The sequence below is a fragment of the Bison bison genome, unplaced genomic scaffold (assembly GCF_000754665.1).
Source record: "Bison bison bison isolate TAMUID 2011002044 unplaced genomic scaffold, Bison_UMD1.0 scf7180017864203, whole genome shotgun sequence".
NCBI lineage: Eukaryota > Metazoa > Chordata > Mammalia > Artiodactyla > Bovidae > Bison > Bison bison.
In genome coordinates, this window is record NW_011494775.1 from 4,154,027 (window position 1) to 4,172,989 (window position 18,963).

The following is an 18,963-nucleotide window of genomic DNA, read 5'->3' on the forward strand; positions in this document are numbered from 1 at the left end:
ATTTTTTATTTAATAAATTATTCTAATTTATTGACAGCCTGGATAGTTCAGTTGGTAGAGAGCATCAGACTTTTAACCTGATGGTTCAAGGTTCCAGAGTTCAAGTCCCTGTTCAGGTAGAATCTTATTTGAGCTTCCCTGGTGGCTCAGATGGTAAAGAATCCGCCTGCAATGCAGGAGACCTGGGTTCAATCCCTGGGTTGGGAAGATCCCCTGAAGGAGGTCATGGCAACCTGCTCCAGTATTCTTGCCCGGATGGAGAATCCCCATGGACAGAGGAGCCTGGCAGGCTACAGTCCATGGGGTCTCAAAGGGTGGGACATGAATGAGCGATTAAGCACAAAACTTTTTACAACTGCTCTAATTTTTTAATGAAAATTATAATAATATTTTAACAAAAGGGAGAAAATTAATGTTTTATTATGAGATTTTAAAAAAATGTTTAAATAACAAAAAAAAACTGAAATGGCTTTAAAAACAAAGCCAAAAATTCTTCAATACTCTTCCCTTCATGAGGTGGAGCCTCTCCTTAAATGTAGGCTGGACTTAACTGACTTGCTTCTAATAGACAAAATAAAGTGGAAAAGCCGGTATATAACTTCAGAGACTAATCATAACAGGTACTAAGGATTCTTCTTTGCTCTCTCTTGGATCACTCAATCTGGGGAGCCAGCTGCCATGTTGTAAGAACACAAATGCAGAGTAAAGAACAGAGGCATCCCACCAACAGTGAAATCAGTGAGCCATTCTGGAAGAAGATGGGCCTGCATCAGTGAAGCCTTCTGATAACTGCAGCCTGGAACAACGGCTTGACGGCAACCTCATGAGACCCCAAGTAAGACCTGGCTAGACTGTTCCTGATTTCCTAACCCTCAGGAATAGTAGGTAATAAATGTTTACTGTAACCCACTAAGCTTTGGACTGATCTATTATACCATAACAGATACCTAAATACATTGACTTAGCTGAATTTTAAGCCAATATGGTATACTAGTAAAAAAAAAAAAAAAAAAGGCCTAGAATTAATAGGAGACATTGGTTCCTGACTGTGCTTAACAGACAGTGTGGTCATTTCCTGAAAGATTAAATTCCTAAATTCTTAAGTTGTGCTCTGAGCCAAGGTTTAATGCAGTAAAAAAAAAAAAATTCTATGATCAAATATCAAATATGCTGGAAGAATTCAGAATTAAAATAAATTATTTTATTAATGTCTTTTCATATCCATTGACAGGATATCATTAATAGTGGAATATACCAGCAGATGTTCCAAAAGTATTTTATAATGAAAACATCTCAAGCTCAAGCTCCTGGGATTAGGGTTCCACAGCATACTCCAAGAAACCCTTAACTTTCTGAGTCCTTAGGGTCTCTTTTCACTGGGTTACAAACAATGCTGTAAGCTAAGAAAATGCACTTTCAACAGCTAGGCAAATCTGAAAAGGTTATTATTTGTTTCTAAGCCTCAGTCTCCTCAGTTATAAAAAGGGAATGCTTTGAGTATCTCTGGCTACTGTGAGGAAGTCAATGAAATAATCCCTGTAAGGCACTTGGCACGTGAAAACAGTACCATGCCATAAATGTTCACTATCAAACCCTGGGGCGGGAAGATCCCCTGGTGAAGGAAATGGCGACCCACTTCAGTGTTCCTGTCTGTGAAATCCCATGGACAGAGGAGCCTGGTGTGCTACAGTCCATGGGGTCACAAAAGAGTAGGACACAACTTAGCAACTAAATAACAACAACAATTATTAATAAGGATATTCTATAATCAAATTGTGAAGTATTTAAAAACAATATCAGTACCAATGATGTTAAAGATACAGGGAGCCAGGCACTCTTACACACCATTAGTGTGAGTGCAAGCTGGTACTCAACTTGCAGGAGAACAATCTAACAATGTTTTAAGACCAAATTTGAATATACCCTTGGACTGAGCAATTCCATTTATACACTTAAACACTCTTCCTTAAGACTTAATCTGATAAATGTGGTAGGTTAAGTGTTCAAGGATGTGCAATGAAGTACAGTATACTCCAAATAATAACAAATATATATTCCAAGTATTTGTTTCCAAATATTCAAAAATAGGGATTTGATTGCTTATATTGTAGAACATCCATATAATGAAACATGTAGCCAAAAAACAGCATGAGAGTGAATTTCCTAAAAGGGAAGATTTCAACATAGGACTATTGTTGTAAAGAAAATTATAAAGCAGTATGACCTCATTTTTATGAAAATATAAAAATACAGGCATATGTGAATACATTTGTACACACACACACAAAAAACTTGAGAAGCACACCCACCAAAAAGTTTCCAGTAATTTGCTACCTAAACAAGCCTAAGGTAAGACTTCCAATACCAGACGAACAATTGCTTCAACTGGTAAGAATAAGGCTTTAGGACAATACTTACATCAACCGCAGCATCCTCATCATCTGAATCTTGCAGACCAAGAGCAGCTTTTTGTAACTTCTTTCTCTCATTAGCCAAAGCTTGTTCTGTTTCATCGAACTTGAATCCCTTACCAGAGAACCCACTACTCTTTTTAATTATTTTCCCTTCCTTTCAAGGAAAAACAAGAAAGTTAATTTCATAATAAAAAACTTTAATGTTCAGAAATTTATGGCAATTAAATAGTTTTCAAGGTGGGGTATGATAATGTAACAAAAACATTTTATTTAGCATGTGAGAATAAGAGCTCTGTATGTACACTACAAAAATACTAAGTTGAAGAGAGGATTTTTGTTCTCACTCCTTTCCTTTTCTATCTAAAAAGATAAATGAAAATAATTCTATCAAGATTTACTGGTATTAATACTCAAGGTTTAGAATACAGTGAATTGTATAAAAATAAGAAAAGTTATATTAACAGCAACAAAAAACTCACAGCTTTCTGTTGATCTTTGAAATCGCTCCAGAGTTTCTCTAGATCAGGTGGCACTGCAGTCCCTGACAGTTCAAGGGCTTTAATTATGTCTCCAGCATACCGAGCTTGATCTTCTGTGATAAAAGTGTATGCATAGCCCTAGTAAACAATGAAAAAGTGGTACTATTAAACACTACAAGATGAATCCTCCTTAGAAAACAAATAAGATGAAATCTGAGTTACCTAATATACCCTCTTTAAGACAACTCCACTACTCCACTAAAAAGAATTTTAAAGGTGACAATACAGACTTACTAAATTCCTTAATATCTAAGTTTAACATTTATTGTAAAAATAAGTTAGAAAATTTCTAACTCCTTTATGCATAAAGGGAAATTAGATAAGTTGATGATTTTTACATAAATGTACAACTGCATTGTAATTATTAATTTTAACACATCTTATTTTTCCCTTTTTGCCTGCATTCTTTTCTTCTGCTACCTACTGTACCCCTCTACCCCAGCTAACCTGCTATTAACTTCCTAGAATATAGCATCCCATATTCTTTAAAGACCAATTAAAAGATATAAAAATATACACACGTGTATATCTGATATGTTTTCAAATAAAAAATGAAGTCAACTACATCAATTCCCTGCAATTCTCTAATGCCTAAGGATTCACGTGTCCCCAGCAGCTTTTTGGTTCAGGTAAGAGAAAAGACTGGAGTTGTAAGCAGAGGAAAAGCAAACTACAATTAGACTGCCATCTTCATTAAATGTTCTATCCTACCAGTGAACTGTTATAAATTTTAAAACTAGCCTTAACATTTTATTTCAGGAGTACCTAGTTACCCTTCTCCAGAGGATCTTCCCAACCCAGGGATCAACCCCAAGGGAAAGGCTACCCACTCCAGTATTCCGGCCTGGAGAATTCCATGGACTGTATAGTCCATGGGGTCGCAAAGAGTCAGACATGACTGAGCAACTTTCGCTTCACTTCACTTCACCTAGTCACCAGATTTGACACCTAGCCTACTTTTACACAGCCCATGAGCTAAAGTGGTATTACATTTTTTAGGGTTGGATAGACAAATACACATAGGATGTGACAGAGACTGTATGTGACCCAAAAAGGTCACAATTTTAACTACACAAAAAATCTCCCAAATCCACAGAATAACTCAGGTTAAAAGAATAAATGCCATCACTACTTATGAGCTGTGTAACTCTGGCAAATACTGTCAGTGTGCCTCAACTTTTTTCATCTGTTTAAAGCAGTAATATTATTGATCTTAGAGGGAATTTGTGAGAATAAAACAAGATATACATAGAGCACTTAAAACAGTGGTGGGCATTTAATAAATACTCCATAAATATAACCTATTAATAATATTATTGCTTTCATATGTAGATATGTCCATGGTTATAATACCAAATATATCACCATCAGTGCTTCCAACAAAGGAATATTCTGCTGCTTTCAAAACCAATGAGTTAAAACTATATACTCAACAGAATACAGGTGTCAAAAAAAGAAATAATATACATTTGTATGGGGCTAAAGACAGGGGTGATAGGTGATAGGTGTGGGCTGAGTATATTTTATGATCCCATATTCTTAAAAAAGTAATGAATGCTCTTGAACATATATGTGTAATGTATATACAGAAATTTTTAGGTGGGGAAAAATACCTTTCTGGGGACACAAGTGGTTAACACTATCTGCCTACATAGAACAGGTAGGTACCTGATAATTTTAACAGCACTTAAGACATGTGTATGTACATAAATGACATCAACTAATCCCCATACTCTGAAGATTCCCTGTAACTCCTATTACGTACACGTAAAGTCCTAAAGAAACACTTATATTTTAACATAATGGAAATCAACTTTAAAAGCAATTCTTTTTACTTTGTTGCCTGCTCTTCCAGTCCGTCCTGCTCTGTGCACATAATCCTCATAATGGTTGGGGCAGCTATAGTTTACAACAAGAATCAGATGCTTCACATCGAGGCCTCGGGCAGCAACAGATGTGGCCACAAGAAGTTTGCAGGTCCCATTCTTAAAATCATTTATGATGCTATCTCTGTCATATTGATCAATGCCTGAAAATGAATTAAAGAGTTGTAAAACCACATATTCAAATTAAATTTTCCATTTTCTCTGACATTCAGAGAAAGAAGCTAAACACAGGGTAAAGAACATATCCAACTTATACTGACCATATGTCAACAACCACCATATAGAAAATAAAAATTTGCAGGGTGCTCAGAGACTTGGGGGAGTATGGATAGTTTGGGATTAAAATATACACATTACTATATGTAAAATAGAGAACCAACAAGGATCTACAGTACAGCACAGAGAACTACACTCAATATCCCGTAATAACATATAATGGAAAAGAATCTAAAAACAAATAGGTATAATATACGACTGAATCATTTTGCTGTACACTTGAAACACAACATTGTAAAACAACTGTATTTCAATAAAAATTTTAAAAGACTAAGAAAATTCAATGGCAAGATCAAATCTGCCCTTCTTTTTTTCCCTTTCTTGTACATAAAGCTAACAACTGTAGAAGCCCAATCTTAGAATCCCTAACCTACAACTGTTATGGGGGCAAAGGGGAAAAAAAAAAAGGCAGGTACACCCAGCCTATAATGACAGGATTCAGATCTTTTGACTTCTCCTGCAGGTTATTTAGAGCCTTGCTACTCACAGTTTTGTTCAAAGACAAGGAGCAGCATCACATGAGAACTTGTTAGAAATGCAGAATCTCAGATTCTACTGCAAACTACTTAATCAGGTTCTGCATCCTAACCAGATAGGTGATTATCATTTACAGTGCACTGCTTAAAAAGGACCTGACTGGAATGCTCTCAAAATTTGTTACTCAAAGAGCCTCAGGATGAGTGACAAAGCAGAACATAAAATATCAAAATGCTCTATAATAAAATGTCCAGGCCACAAATATACCTTATGATGGGATACCTGGGAATCTCTAGTAATCAGAGAAGGGAATGCAATAAATTCTCAAACCTTGAAATTCATTTTTGCAGCAAGAAATATTGGAACATTTCATATAAAACCTGTGTTTAACATATACAGAACATTTAACATCTAAATATTATCAATATTAATTTATATTATCTAAAATTTTGAATGTGCTCTTCAAAGACTGAATGATAGAAAGTATTTGGATCTTATGTCAAAAAAACTAGCAGCTCAATACTACCTCTAAAACCTCACAAGAAAAATTAATGGAATGAATAATAATATACATTAAGTTTATAATTTAAAAATGCCAAAACTTCTCCTTTAGATTAAGGTATCTCCTATGTACAACAGAGTTAGTAATTATTGGCAGCAACCATCAATCATCTTCCTTTTTAACATATCCCCAATTTTGTTATCCACCCAACAAACATTCACATATGTGAAAGTGAAAGTGAAAAGTCGCTCAGTCGTGTCCAACTTTTTGCAACCCCATGGACTATACAATTCACTGAATTCTTCAGGCCAGAACACTTGAGTGGGCAGACTTTACCTTCTCCAGGGGATCTTCCCAACCCAGGGATCGAACCCAGATCTCCCATATTGCAGGCGGATTCTTTACCAACTGAGCTAATATCAAACCAAAGATGAGCCTAATTCAGTCTCAGGAAGTGAGTTAATGTTTAGGGTAAATGAGCCCTTCTCAAACTTCCTGTGCTCAGGTTGCCTGTGTACTTTTAAGGCAAGTAACTTGGTGGGCTATTATGGAAATACTTCTGACCTCATGAAGACCCTGAAAATCTCAGAGACCTCAGGGGTGGGAGGACAATATTTTCAGAGCCATTTGTCATTCCCATGCCTATGAATGACTCCCCTGGTAGCTGAGATGGTAAAGCATCTGCCTACAATGCAGGAGACCCAGCTTCAATCCCTGGGCCGGGAAATCTCCTGGAGAAGAAAATAGCAACCCACTCCAGTATTCTTGCCTGGAAAATCCCATGGATGGAGGAGGCTGGTAAGCTACAGTCCATGGGGTAGCAAAGAGTCAGACATGACTGAGTGACTTCAATTCACTTCACTTCTTCACACGCCTATGAATGAATTAGGCATAAGCAAATAAAGCAATTCTGGCCGAAGAGACAGAAGAAATACAGGAAGGGGATTATAGGCAAAAAGTTTTCTTACTTACATAAAAAATATACATTTCTACCAAGATAGGGGGAAATCTTATTAGATTAACCATCCTGTGGACAACAACTATGAATTCTAAATATAAAGAACTAACTACCTGAAGGCACCAGAGAGTGACTAAAAGCAGAGTTGACATCTGAAAGAATGCAATGGCATTGGTTAAGTTTATAGGATTTTACTTATTTTAAACTTTCTGTTTGGGAGCATGCCCTGAGAAGCCCAGGTAGTGAAGGCATGGTTTTACTGACAAGAAGAAACAGAAGAAAGAAGTTAGAATAAACTCAGGACCACAAAAGAGGGGATAAATCCCAGGAAGAACAACAGAGTAGGCATATCCAATTGTGCATAAAAACACTGCCCAACTATCTGACACCTAAACTATACACACACGAAGCAGAGGTCAACCAGCCCAGCTCTGGCTACAAGAAGTTAATACCCGCTGAACTCTTTTAGATTTCAGAGCTTACCCATTACAAGAAAGTTTTAAATATGGGTCCAGCCAAGTCAATTCTCTATTTAAAAAAATAAAAAACTTTTAAGTAAAACATAAGATAATTTATACTCTACAAGGTATCATTCACAAAGGCCAGTATGCAAACCAAAATTACTACACATACAAAGTAATAGAAAAATTTAAAACAAAATTAAAAGACAATAGAAATTGACTTTAAACAACCAAGACATTATATTAATAGTCACAGATTTTAAAGCAACTATTATAATTGTGATTTAGGAAGAAAAAGTTTTACATGCTTATAATGAATGGCTTGGAAATATAATTTGAGAATCAAAATATAAAGGAGAACCAACTGGAAATTCTAGAACTAAAAAAATATAAAAATTGAATTAAAAAATTCAATGAATGGACTTACTAACAGCAGATAAGAGATGGCCAAAAACACACAGTGAACTTGAAGACAGAGTCAAAGAAATTATTTAATCTTAATTAGAGAGAAAAAAGACTTAAAAACAAAGACTGAGCATCAATAATGAGCATCAATGATATGTGAGACAGTATTAAAAGCTGAACATACACATTATTGGAGTCCTAAAAAGAGAGGAGAAAATAGGGCAGTAAAAATCAAGTAATCAAACAATCAAGAAGTAATAGTCAAGAATTTCCCATATTAGATGCAAAACATAAATTTACAGATTCTAGAAGCTTGGTGAACCCCAATGAGTATGAATAATACCCAAGTCAACTTACCATGTGACCCAGCGATGCCATTCCTGGTTATCAACCCCAGAGAAATGGAATGTTCACATAAAAATCTGTACTTGCATATTTAATAGCAGCTCTATTCATAGTTAGATAAAACTGGAAATAACCTAAATGCCCTTCAACAGATGAAAAGATACATAAAGAGTGGTACCTCCACACACTAGATAATAAAAAGAAATGAATAATGCAACACCCTGAATGGATCTGAAAGCCATCATGCTAAGCAAAAAAAAAAAAAGCCAATTGCAAAAAGCTACATAACATACGATTGCATTTATAAACACTGTTCTAAGAGAACATCAGTGTTTCCCAGTGACTGTGTACAAGAAGATGAAAGATAATCTTAGAGTTACTCTGTATAGGGATATGACAAAAGAGTTCTGGGGGGTGTGGGAACTGTTCTATAATCTCATTATGGTGTAGTCTTTGGATAGTTAAATAACTGGAAATAGCCTGGGTGTCCAACAGAAATGACCAAATAAAGTATTACTGAGCAATACAGTGGAAGAGTTGACACATCCAACCATATGGATGAATCTCAAAAATGCATATGGAAGGTCAAAGCTGCCTGACACGAAACAGTCCCTAATGTACGGCTCCATTTATTTGAAATTCTAAAACAGGAAAAATTAATATATGTTGAGGGGAAAAAATGTAAAAAGTAGAGCAGGGACTCAGGGAAATTTCTGAGGTTATATTTTAACAGAGGTTTGGATTTCAGAACTTACATGCATTTGTCAAAACTCATCAAATGCTATACTTAGAATCTGTACATTTTGCTACAGTCCACTTAATACTTTTTTCGTTACAAAAATTTTTGAACTAATATTAATAACATGCATATTGAAGTGAAATGTGCTGACATACAACTTATTCTAAAATGTACCAAAAAACTAAGAAAAATTGAGGGGTTTATAGGACAGATGGATAAAGATGTGATAAATAAATATAACAAAATGTTAATTGTAGAATCTAGTATTAGATATTTCAGGGTGCTCACTATCTAGTTTTCTCAGATTTTCGGTGTTTGAAAATTTTGATGATAAAAATGGAGGGGAAAAAAGATATATGGAAAACAGTCTTCTTCCTCTGGAAGTTGTCAGATCTGGAAGTGACAACTGAGCCTGTAGAAGGCTTTTTGCTGCCACAAAGAAAGCTAATAACTAAGTTATGCTCAGGATAGAAACAACAATATGGAGACACTGAGCTACTGAATAAAGCAAGTTGGAATCGTTTTCCTTTTTTTGGCCAAGCATGTGGCATGTGGGATCCCTCTGGGTGACAAAAATGGGTCAGTGCAAGTTCATGAACACAACAAATGTACCACTGTGATGTGGGATGCAGATAGTAGGGGAGCCTGTGCATGCTGGAAGAAAGCGGTAAAAGAAAACTTTCTGGTTTCTGCTCAGTTTTGCTGTGAACCTAAAACTACTCTAAAAAAGAACATCTATTTTTCAAAAAAGTAAACACAAAAAGATCAAAATTAAAATGAAGTGACTTTGGCAAAATATAAACATACAGATCGATGGAATCAACTAGAGTCCCAGAAATAAACCTGCAGATAAAAAATGGTCACGTGATTTTGAGAAGGGTATCAACGCCATTCACTAGGGAAAAGATAGTCTTTTCAAGAAATGGTGCTGGGAAACCAAACATCCACACAAAAGAATGAAGATGAACCCATGTCTTACACCATATACAAAAATCAACTCAAATTGAATCAAAGACCAAAACTTAAACTAAAACTTTAAACCTCTTAGAAGAAAACAAAGGGGAAATTTTTCATAAGCATGGATTTGGCAATGATTTCTTAGATATAACGCAAAAAGAACAGGCAACAAAGAAAAAAATTGATACAATAGACTTCAAAACTAAAGCATCAAAGGACACAATCCAGAGAGTGAAGAGGCAACCACAGAATGGGAGAAAATACATGCAAGTATCTGACAAGGGACTGCTATCCAGAATATGTAATGAAATCCTGCAACTTAGCAACAAAAACCCAAATAAACTGATGAAAAATATGCAAAGGCCTTGAAAGACATTTCTCCAAAGATATACAAATACCGGACTGGAAAAGGTCAGTTTTCATTCCAATCCCAGAGAAAGGCAATGCCAAAGAATGCTCAAACTACCGCACAATTGCACTCATCTCACACGCTAGTAAAGCAATGCTCAAAATTTTCCAAGCCAGGCTTCAGCAATACGTCAACCGTGAACTTCCTGATGTTCAAGCTGGTTTTAGAAAAGGCAGAGGAAGCAGAGATCAAATTGCCAACATCCGCTGGATCAACAAAAAAGCAAGAGAGTTCCAGAAAACCATCTATTTCTGCTTCATTGACTATGCCAAAGCCTTTGACTGTGTGGATCACAATAAACTGTGGAAAATTCTGAAAGAGATGGGAATACCAGAGCACCTGACCTGCCTCTTGAGAAACCTGTGTGCAGGTCAGGAAGCAACAGTTAGAACTGGACATGGAACAACAGACTGGTTCCAAATAGGAAAAGGAGTTCGTCAAGGCTGTATACTGTCACCCTGCTTATTTAACTTATATCCAGAGTACACCATGAGAAACGCTGGACTGGAAGAAGCACAAGCTGGAATCAAGACTACCAGGAGAAATATCAATCACCTCAGATATGTAGATGACACCACCCTTGTGGCAGAAAGTGAAGAGGAACTCAAAAGCCTCTTGATGAAAGTGAAAGTGGAGAATGAAAAAGCTGGCTTAAAGCTCAACATTCAGAAAACGAAGATCATGGCATCCTGTCCCATCACTTCATGGGAAATAGATGGGGAAACAGTGGAAGCAGTGTCAGACTTTATTTTTGGGGGCTCCAAAATCACTGCAGATGCAAAGAAAATAAAAGACGCTTACTCCTTGGAAGGAAACTTATGACCAACCTAGATAGCATATTCAAAAGCAGAGACATTACTTTGCCAACAAAGGTCCATCTGGTCAAAGCTATGGTTTTTCCAGTAGTCAGGTACGGATGTGAGAGTTGGACTGTGAAGAAGGCTTAGTGCCGAAGAATTGAGGCTTTTGAACTGTGGTGTTGGAGAAGACTCTTGAGAGTCCCTTGGACTGCAAGGAGATCCAACCAGTCCATTCTGAAGGAGATCAGCCCTGGGATTTCTTTGGAAGGAGTGATGCTAAAGCTGAAACTCCAGTACTTTGGCCACCTCATGCAAACAACTGACTCACTGGAAAAGACTCTGGTGCTGGGAGGGATTGGGGGCAGAAGGAAAAGGTTACGACAGAGGATGAGATGGCTGGATGGCATCACTGACTCGATGGACGTGAGTCTGAGTGAACTCTGGGAGTTGGTGATGGACAGGGAGGCCTGGCGTGCTGCGATTCATGGGGTCGCAAAGAGTCAGACACGACTGAGTGACTGAACTGAACTGAACTGAGGCCTGGGGAATTAAGTATTGCTTAATACATACAGAGTGTCTGCTTGAAATGATGAAAAATTTCTGGAAATAGATAATGGAAATGGTTTCACCACATTGTAAATCTACTTAATGCCAATGAATTATACACTTGAAAATGGATAAAATGGCAAATTTTATGTAATGTATATTTAGCCAATAAAAAAGAAAAGGAAAGCAAAATGAGTCATTTTCAAACATTAAAAGTTAACCAAATACATATCCTCAGTCCTTTAACTGCATTCCTCATGAAGCCTGGTGTGGGACTGTAAGCATGTCCTATGCCACACTCTCTTCTGCTTACTGAATGACATTTTCCCATGAAGACATGGAGTCTGTGCCTCCATCTCCTTGAATGTGGGCCAGTCTAGTGACTATTTTGACCTACAGAACATGGTGGAAATAAAAGTTCTACCACTTCCCAGGATCCTCCTGAACTGTCTTGGCAGCTTCTGATTCTTGCCCTCTGGCCAAGCAGCCTCACACAGAGGCTCACAAGTGGAAGTCAGGACTCCTGGCCAATAGGAGTGAGATATCTGTCAAAAGCCAGTACAACTTGTCAGCTGCCTAAACACGGAAAATTGGAAATGGAACCCCAACTGAGCCATCCCAGTAGACACAGCATGGAAGACAGACTAGATATGTGTGCTAAGCCCTAAACAAACTGCAGATTCATAAGCAAAGTAAATGACCTTTGCCACTCAATTCGGGGATGGTGTGTCACAAAGTCATACTACCAGAATACTTGGTAAATGGGCTTAACTCAACTGTCTCTATTCCATGTGTTTAGTGTTCTAAGTCCCATGCATATATAACAATGGAGATATTACACAGAAATTAAGTAAAGCTCCAATGTTAATCATAAAAGCCAATGGGTAGCATGATACAATGGAAAGAATATAACATGAATCAAAATTTTCAATTTCTCCTTAGCTGATTACTGGTTATGGAATTTGGTCAAACCAATGTATTGTTGGCTTATTTTCTTTATCACTGAGATGGAAATAATAATAATGCTTACCCGCAGAGAACTGTCATAAATGAAAACTGACACTGATATAAAATTTAGTGCTAGCCAGTTATCCACATTAAATACAGCCCTGTGTATATGTCGATCGCAAACTCCCTAACTATCCCCACGGACTTGCCGTATAGCACATGGACCTCTGCTCAATGTTCTGTGGCAGCCTGGATGGGAGGGGAGTTTGGGGGACAATAGATACACATATATGTATAGCTAATTCCCTTCACTGTTCACATGAAACTATCACAACATTGTTTGTTAATCAGCTAGACTCCAATACAAAATCAAAAGTTTAAAAAAAGAAAAAGGAAAAAAAATTAGTGCTAAGTTAGAAACAAAGGAAATACACAGTCCAGTGCTTGGCCAACCTAAGTCCATTATAGATATTTCAGTAAATGTTACCTCCATGAAGAGACATGCAAGGGTAAGAAGCTCTCATTAAATCTTTCAGAAGACCATCAGCATGTTCCTGCTTATCCACAAATATAATGACAGATCCTGATTCTTGATAATGACCTAGAAGTTCAAGTAGCTTCAAGAATTTCTTTTCTTCTTCAATCACAATCTGAAAACAACACATTGTATAACATTAACGGACTGAAAATCCAAATACACTTCATGAACAAAAATATTCATTTTATTTTTGGCAAATATATGACATCTTGCTGTATCTTTAGGAAACAGTAGTAGAATCTTGACTTTAATTGGTAAATCACTAAGCCCAAAAAATTAAAATTAACTTTCAAAGACTAAGAGGCTTACAAATGTGGACAGATTATCTGTTCTGACTCTTAACTTCACATCCTATTAACAAGTAACACAGGTACGTGACATTTTATCTACCAGCCCACAACTTCTGGTGGTAAACTTTATAAACAGTTCCATGGAATAGGAAATTCAAATATATCTGGTAAAATGTTCAAAGCTGCAGTTGATGTATATTATTTAATTTTAGGAAGTACCTGCCTACATCACAGTGATCCCAAAAGGATGGCACACTGCCTAAACATATGGGGACTTGGGGGTTTCCTAAGGATTGTACCCACCACTTGTTGCTCCACATCCGAGCAAACTACACTTCTGCCTCCAACCTGCACTTCAATGGGTTTACTCAGGATTCTCCGAGCCAAGGCTTCCATAGCTCTGGGGAAAGTAGCTGAAAACATAACTGTCTGTCTGTCAGGGCGAACATTATCCACAATGCGCATGACCTGAGAAAACATTACAAATAAACATGGTGAGAGTAGTCTCCAAAATTCACAGGATGGTGAGAACAAGTACAAAGAACTTTTGAGAACATCTATTCAGTGACTTTTAAACTTGTTATCTTGGAATATTACCATTGATTTCACCTTAAAATCTGCTCCTCTCAGTCTCCCCTTCTGAAGAAATGGCAACTCTAGTAACTTATAGCTTTATGCCCAAAATCTAGGAGCCATCTGTAACTAGTCTCTCTTGCTCATTTCATGTCCAATCCATCAACAAATTCAGTAGTCTTGACTTTCAAACTAAACAATGAAAGTATTCCTCACTGCTATTACTGTTTTCCTTCCTTTACTCAACCCATTTTTATTGAGCAACCATTATGTGCCAGACATTGTTCTAAGTGCTTGGAATAAGCAATAAAAATAGACAAAAACTTGTCTTTATGGAGCTTACAGTCTAATGATGGTGGATAAATATTATGTAACAAATGGTAGTAAGAGTTACAGGATAAAAAAAAAATAATGAAGGTGCAAATATTGTTAAGGGGACAAAATAATTAAGTCGGTGTGTAAGAGTCCCAGAGAAAACAGGGAGTTATAGGATTCTTACGGCCTAAACAAGAAAAAAAAAACCCACAGAATTAAAATTATTAATGATGGTTTCAAGGTAGACAGTGGTGAGTGGTTGGAAATTGGGGAGGGTAAAGGTCTTGCCAGGAATACGCAGGACCACATTTTCATTCTAATCAAAGATGATGTGATAACTATGAAAGGGGCTGCTATACCCAAGGCATGTGGAAATCTTGAGCTCCTGGTCCAAATGATCTCTCAACTCTCACCTGGATTATTTCAACTGTCTCCTAACAGGTTTCCCTGCCTTTGCTCCTGTCCAATCTGAAATCTATTCTCCACCCAGTAGCCAAAATTACGGCTTTAAAACATATACCAGTATTTTCAGTTAAAGACTGTGGTTGCCCACAGACATTTACTTTCTTCACTTGAAAAATCCTGTAAAATTTAACAAGGTTTTTAAAAAATTGCTCAAAGCAACAAAGAAAATAAGACAGGGGACTTCCCTGGTAGTCCAGTGGCTAAGACTCTGTGCTCCCAATGCTGAGGGCTTGAACCTGGTCAGGGAACTAGACCCCACATGCCACAACTATAAGATTCCATGTTCTGTAACTAAGACCCAGTGCAGCCAAATAAATCAATAAATAGTATCTTTAAAAAAAAAAAGAAGATAGGACATGACAGCTACAACATTTTGTTTAAGTGGTACCTGACTTAGCAGACTCAAGAAAACTAAATCCTGAAATGGGAAGGAACCAGACTTTCAAGAAGCGGCATCTCTTATGCCCTAGCCTGTTCGTCTTTTTCAGAAGGATTACTCTTTACTATTTGATCTTTACATAAATTTCACAGTCAATCCATCTTTAATGTTTTCCAGTAAGTTTCACAATTTTCTTCAGATATGTCTTATATTGTCAAATTTATTTTTTCAAGCTTTGTAAACATATTTTTAAAGTCCTGGGAAAGTGAAACTCGCTCAGTTGTGTCTGACTCTTTGCAACCCCACGGCCTATACAGTCTATGAATTCTCTAGGCCAGAATACTGGAGTGGATAGCCTTTCCCTTCTCCAGGGGATCTTCCCAACCCAGGGATCAAACCCAGGTCTCCTACACTGCAGGTGGATTCTTTACCACCTGAGCTTTCAGAGAAGCCTACACACTGTAACTAGAGTTGCCTCCACTCACCCCAACTAGAGAAAGCCCACATGTAGCGATGAAGACCCAGAGAAGCCAAAAATAAAACTAAAAAATATTTTTAAAAAATTATTGTTATCCATAGCACAGTGACAACTCATTCTGCTCTTCTTGTTAAGAAAAAATTCTACCACCTTTTACAATGAGTTTTAAGTTTTTATCACTGAAATTTTATATTTAAGGAAACTACATGTGTTAACAACATAAAATTTAAGCTAGACAAATGCTTTGGGCCTTAGCTTTTACATTTGGAGGATATAACCAACCTGTGCTATCCAGATCATGAGGTAGTGAAAAGCGTAAGTTAAAGCCATTTGGAAGTACAGTGAAAATCATAATATATGAAAGCTTAAGCTTCTATTATGACTAATTTTACCAATGATGCCTAGGAAAGACTGCAGAAATACATCCTGAAAAGTTTAAGAATCCAAAACATAAATATTTATTTCAATTCCCCACGTCCTCAATTCCCTGTATCACCACACAAAAGAAATGTGAGAATTTCAGAAATCATACAAATATTTCAGGCTCATGGCAATTACAAGGTTTATTTTATAGATAGAAACACAAAGAAATTTAATGAATACCTGTGGCTCAAAACCCATGTCAAACATTCTGTCTGCTTCATCTAAAACAACATACGTCACTCTTCGAAGATTTGTAACCCGACCTAACATGAGGAAAAAAATAAAGACAAAAGAAAACGAAAAATCAGTCACAATTCATTTTATGACTACCAAAAACTTTAAAAAACTGTAAAGGGAACTAAAATGCCTGACTTAACCAGAGGGGTAAGATAAGTATCTTTAAACAGTGAAAAGAAATTTTCGTTTACAATATCTTAATCTAATGGTATATACTTTCTGACAATGGGTATATGAGGCCCTTTATTTTGTCAAACTCGTCTCTTGCATACCATCATAGGGCCTGAAGAACCTGTAAAATTCAGAAAACAGCCCTCTCCAAAACACATCATAAAACTAAGACTGAGATGGAGCATCGAGCCACATCAGCCATTATCTGACAGCATCACCTAGGAAAAAACATATTAGAGATTACAGCGTATGTGTGGAAAGCAAGTTCCAGTGCTAACTACTTCAGACGCAGAAAATCTCTCTTTACTTTATGTAGTACGTAAACTACTTACATATAGTTAGGAGCTTCTAATGAGCATGTCAAAACATAATAAGAAGCTATTCAATACCATTAGGTAATTAACATATTACACAAAAATTTAAGAAATCAAATATATCATATTACAAAGATACACTTTACTTTACAAATTCAATTTCACTAAGTACTCCCACTGGTTTAAATAAATGCAACTGGCTTCTTAGCCAGAGAAAACTAAACACATACACAGGAAACCCTTTATAAAGGATTAACACAAGCATTTCTATCAATTGTTGATTCAATCACCTGGCAGAAACATGTATGAAATAGTTATTAAATGTAAACCAAAAGGACAGATAAAGGGAAAAGGTAAAATTAATCAAGATGAATTTCAGGATACTTAATGCAGCATTGAGAAAAAACAAGGAATTATTTCATCAGCATTCAGCCCAAAACATTTCATATGCTGTACAAGCACAATGACTTATCAATATCAGTATCACTTTAACAACTTTATGTAGAATTAGAATTAAATGAACACAGAAATCCAAGCAAAATGCTATTAGAAACATGCACTACTCAAAGTTTTAAATACTCTACTATATATATACTGAATATACAATGGAAACCTTTGAAAGCATTTTCTTCAAAACAACAGAAATGTGCCAAAATAAATGCTTTCTAATATTTAAGTACTCCATACTAACTTGTGCAGCCCCAATTAGTTTCGCACGATTGGGAACATCTTTAAATTACCTACCTTTGATGGTTTAAGTCTCGGAAGCCCAGTTCTATAAATCTTGAAGGGCCTTTCTCCACAGAAGTTAAATAATGTCAACAGTTTAGTAACAGTTTTGATAGGGAATAATTTAACAAAGCACAATATTTGAGCTAAAAACATGCAATATTTACAAAAGATAAATGTCCTTGAAGCTGCAATATCTTAATTTATCTAGTATTGTAAGAAAATACTAGTTCCTAAGGAGAAAAAATTTAAATTGTACAATTAAAAAAACACAGTCCCCTACCCTTTCAAATGCAAAGGTAGGCCAAAATCAGATTAAGAATTTGCGTTAAGGCTTTAAAAAAAACAATACATCAGATGGATTGGTTGTCAAAAAAATTTTAATTACACTGCAAAAATATTATTATGAACACTTGCAACAATAAGCTTGTTACAATACAAATTTTAAGATATTACAGCTTTAAGAAGAAATGTAGAAAGAAACCCTTTGGTGGTTTCTTGTATCTGCTTTGATTTAACAGAAATGTACATAATTCAAAAAGGAGAAAAGACAACCAAAAAATAAATAAATAAATAAAAACAAAAACAAAAACCTATCCCCAACTTACCACTATTAGCTGCTAACATGTCAATCATTCGACCAGGTGTACAAACAATAATTTCAGCACCTCTTTTCAGCTCAGCAATCTAATAAAAAAAGATGAAATTTTATACTCTATTTATCACTAATGCCTCTTCACAGACTTCAAAATACTGCCCAATAAGATAGTCAGGTCTAATTAGAAGGTATCAAAGCCTCTTACTTAATTCTTTGGAATGTGGGAGAACTACTAAAGGAATCAGATCAGATCAGATCAGTCCCTCAGTCGTGTCCGACTCTTTGCGACCCCATGAATCGCAGCACGCCAGGCCTCCCTGTCCATCACCAACTCCCGGAGTTCACTCAGACTCACGTCCATCGAGTCAGTGATGCCATCCAGACATCTCATCCTCTGTCGTCCCCTTCTCCTCCTGCCCCCAATCCCTCCCAGCATCAGAGTCTTTTCCAGTGAGTCAACTCTTTGCATGAGGTGGCCAGAGTACTGGAGTTTCAGCTTTAGCATCATTCCTTCCAAAGAAATCCCAGGGCTGATCTCCTTCAGAATGGACTGGTTGGATCTCCTTGCAGTCCAAGGGACTCTCAAGAGTCTTCTCCAACACCACAGTTCAAAAGCCTCAATTCTTCGGCACTAAGCCTTCTTCACAGTCCAACTCTCACATCCATACATGACCACTGTAAAAACCATAGCCTTGACTAGACGGACCTTTGTTGGCAAAGTAATGTCTCTGCTTTTGAATATGCTATCTAGGTTGGTCATAACTTTCCTTCCAAGGAGTAAGCGTCTTTTA

General features: G+C 36.6%; 1 protein-coding gene across 2 annotated transcripts in view; it reads right to left on the bottom strand.

Annotated features, from left to right (window-relative positions):
- The window catches only part of DDX46 (DEAD (Asp-Glu-Ala-Asp) box polypeptide 46), a 52,804-nt gene that overhangs the window by 11,823 nt on the left and 22,018 nt on the right, over window positions 1–18,963 (bottom strand). For both annotated transcript variants that reach the window (XM_010844498.1, XM_010844497.1), the window contains exons 12-18: window positions 18,183–18,261; window positions 16,304–16,386; window positions 13,794–13,958; window positions 13,150–13,312; window positions 4,789–4,982; window positions 2,894–3,031; window positions 2,419–2,568 (exon numbers count right to left, since the gene is read on the bottom strand). In XM_010844498.1, coding sequence (XP_010842800.1) covers window positions 2,419–2,568; window positions 2,894–3,031; window positions 4,789–4,982; window positions 13,150–13,312; window positions 13,794–13,958; window positions 16,304–16,386; window positions 18,183–18,261 — 972 coding nt within the window. The remainder of the gene's footprint in view (window positions 1–2,418; window positions 2,569–2,893; window positions 3,032–4,788; window positions 4,983–13,149; window positions 13,313–13,793; window positions 13,959–16,303; window positions 16,387–18,182; window positions 18,262–18,963) is intronic.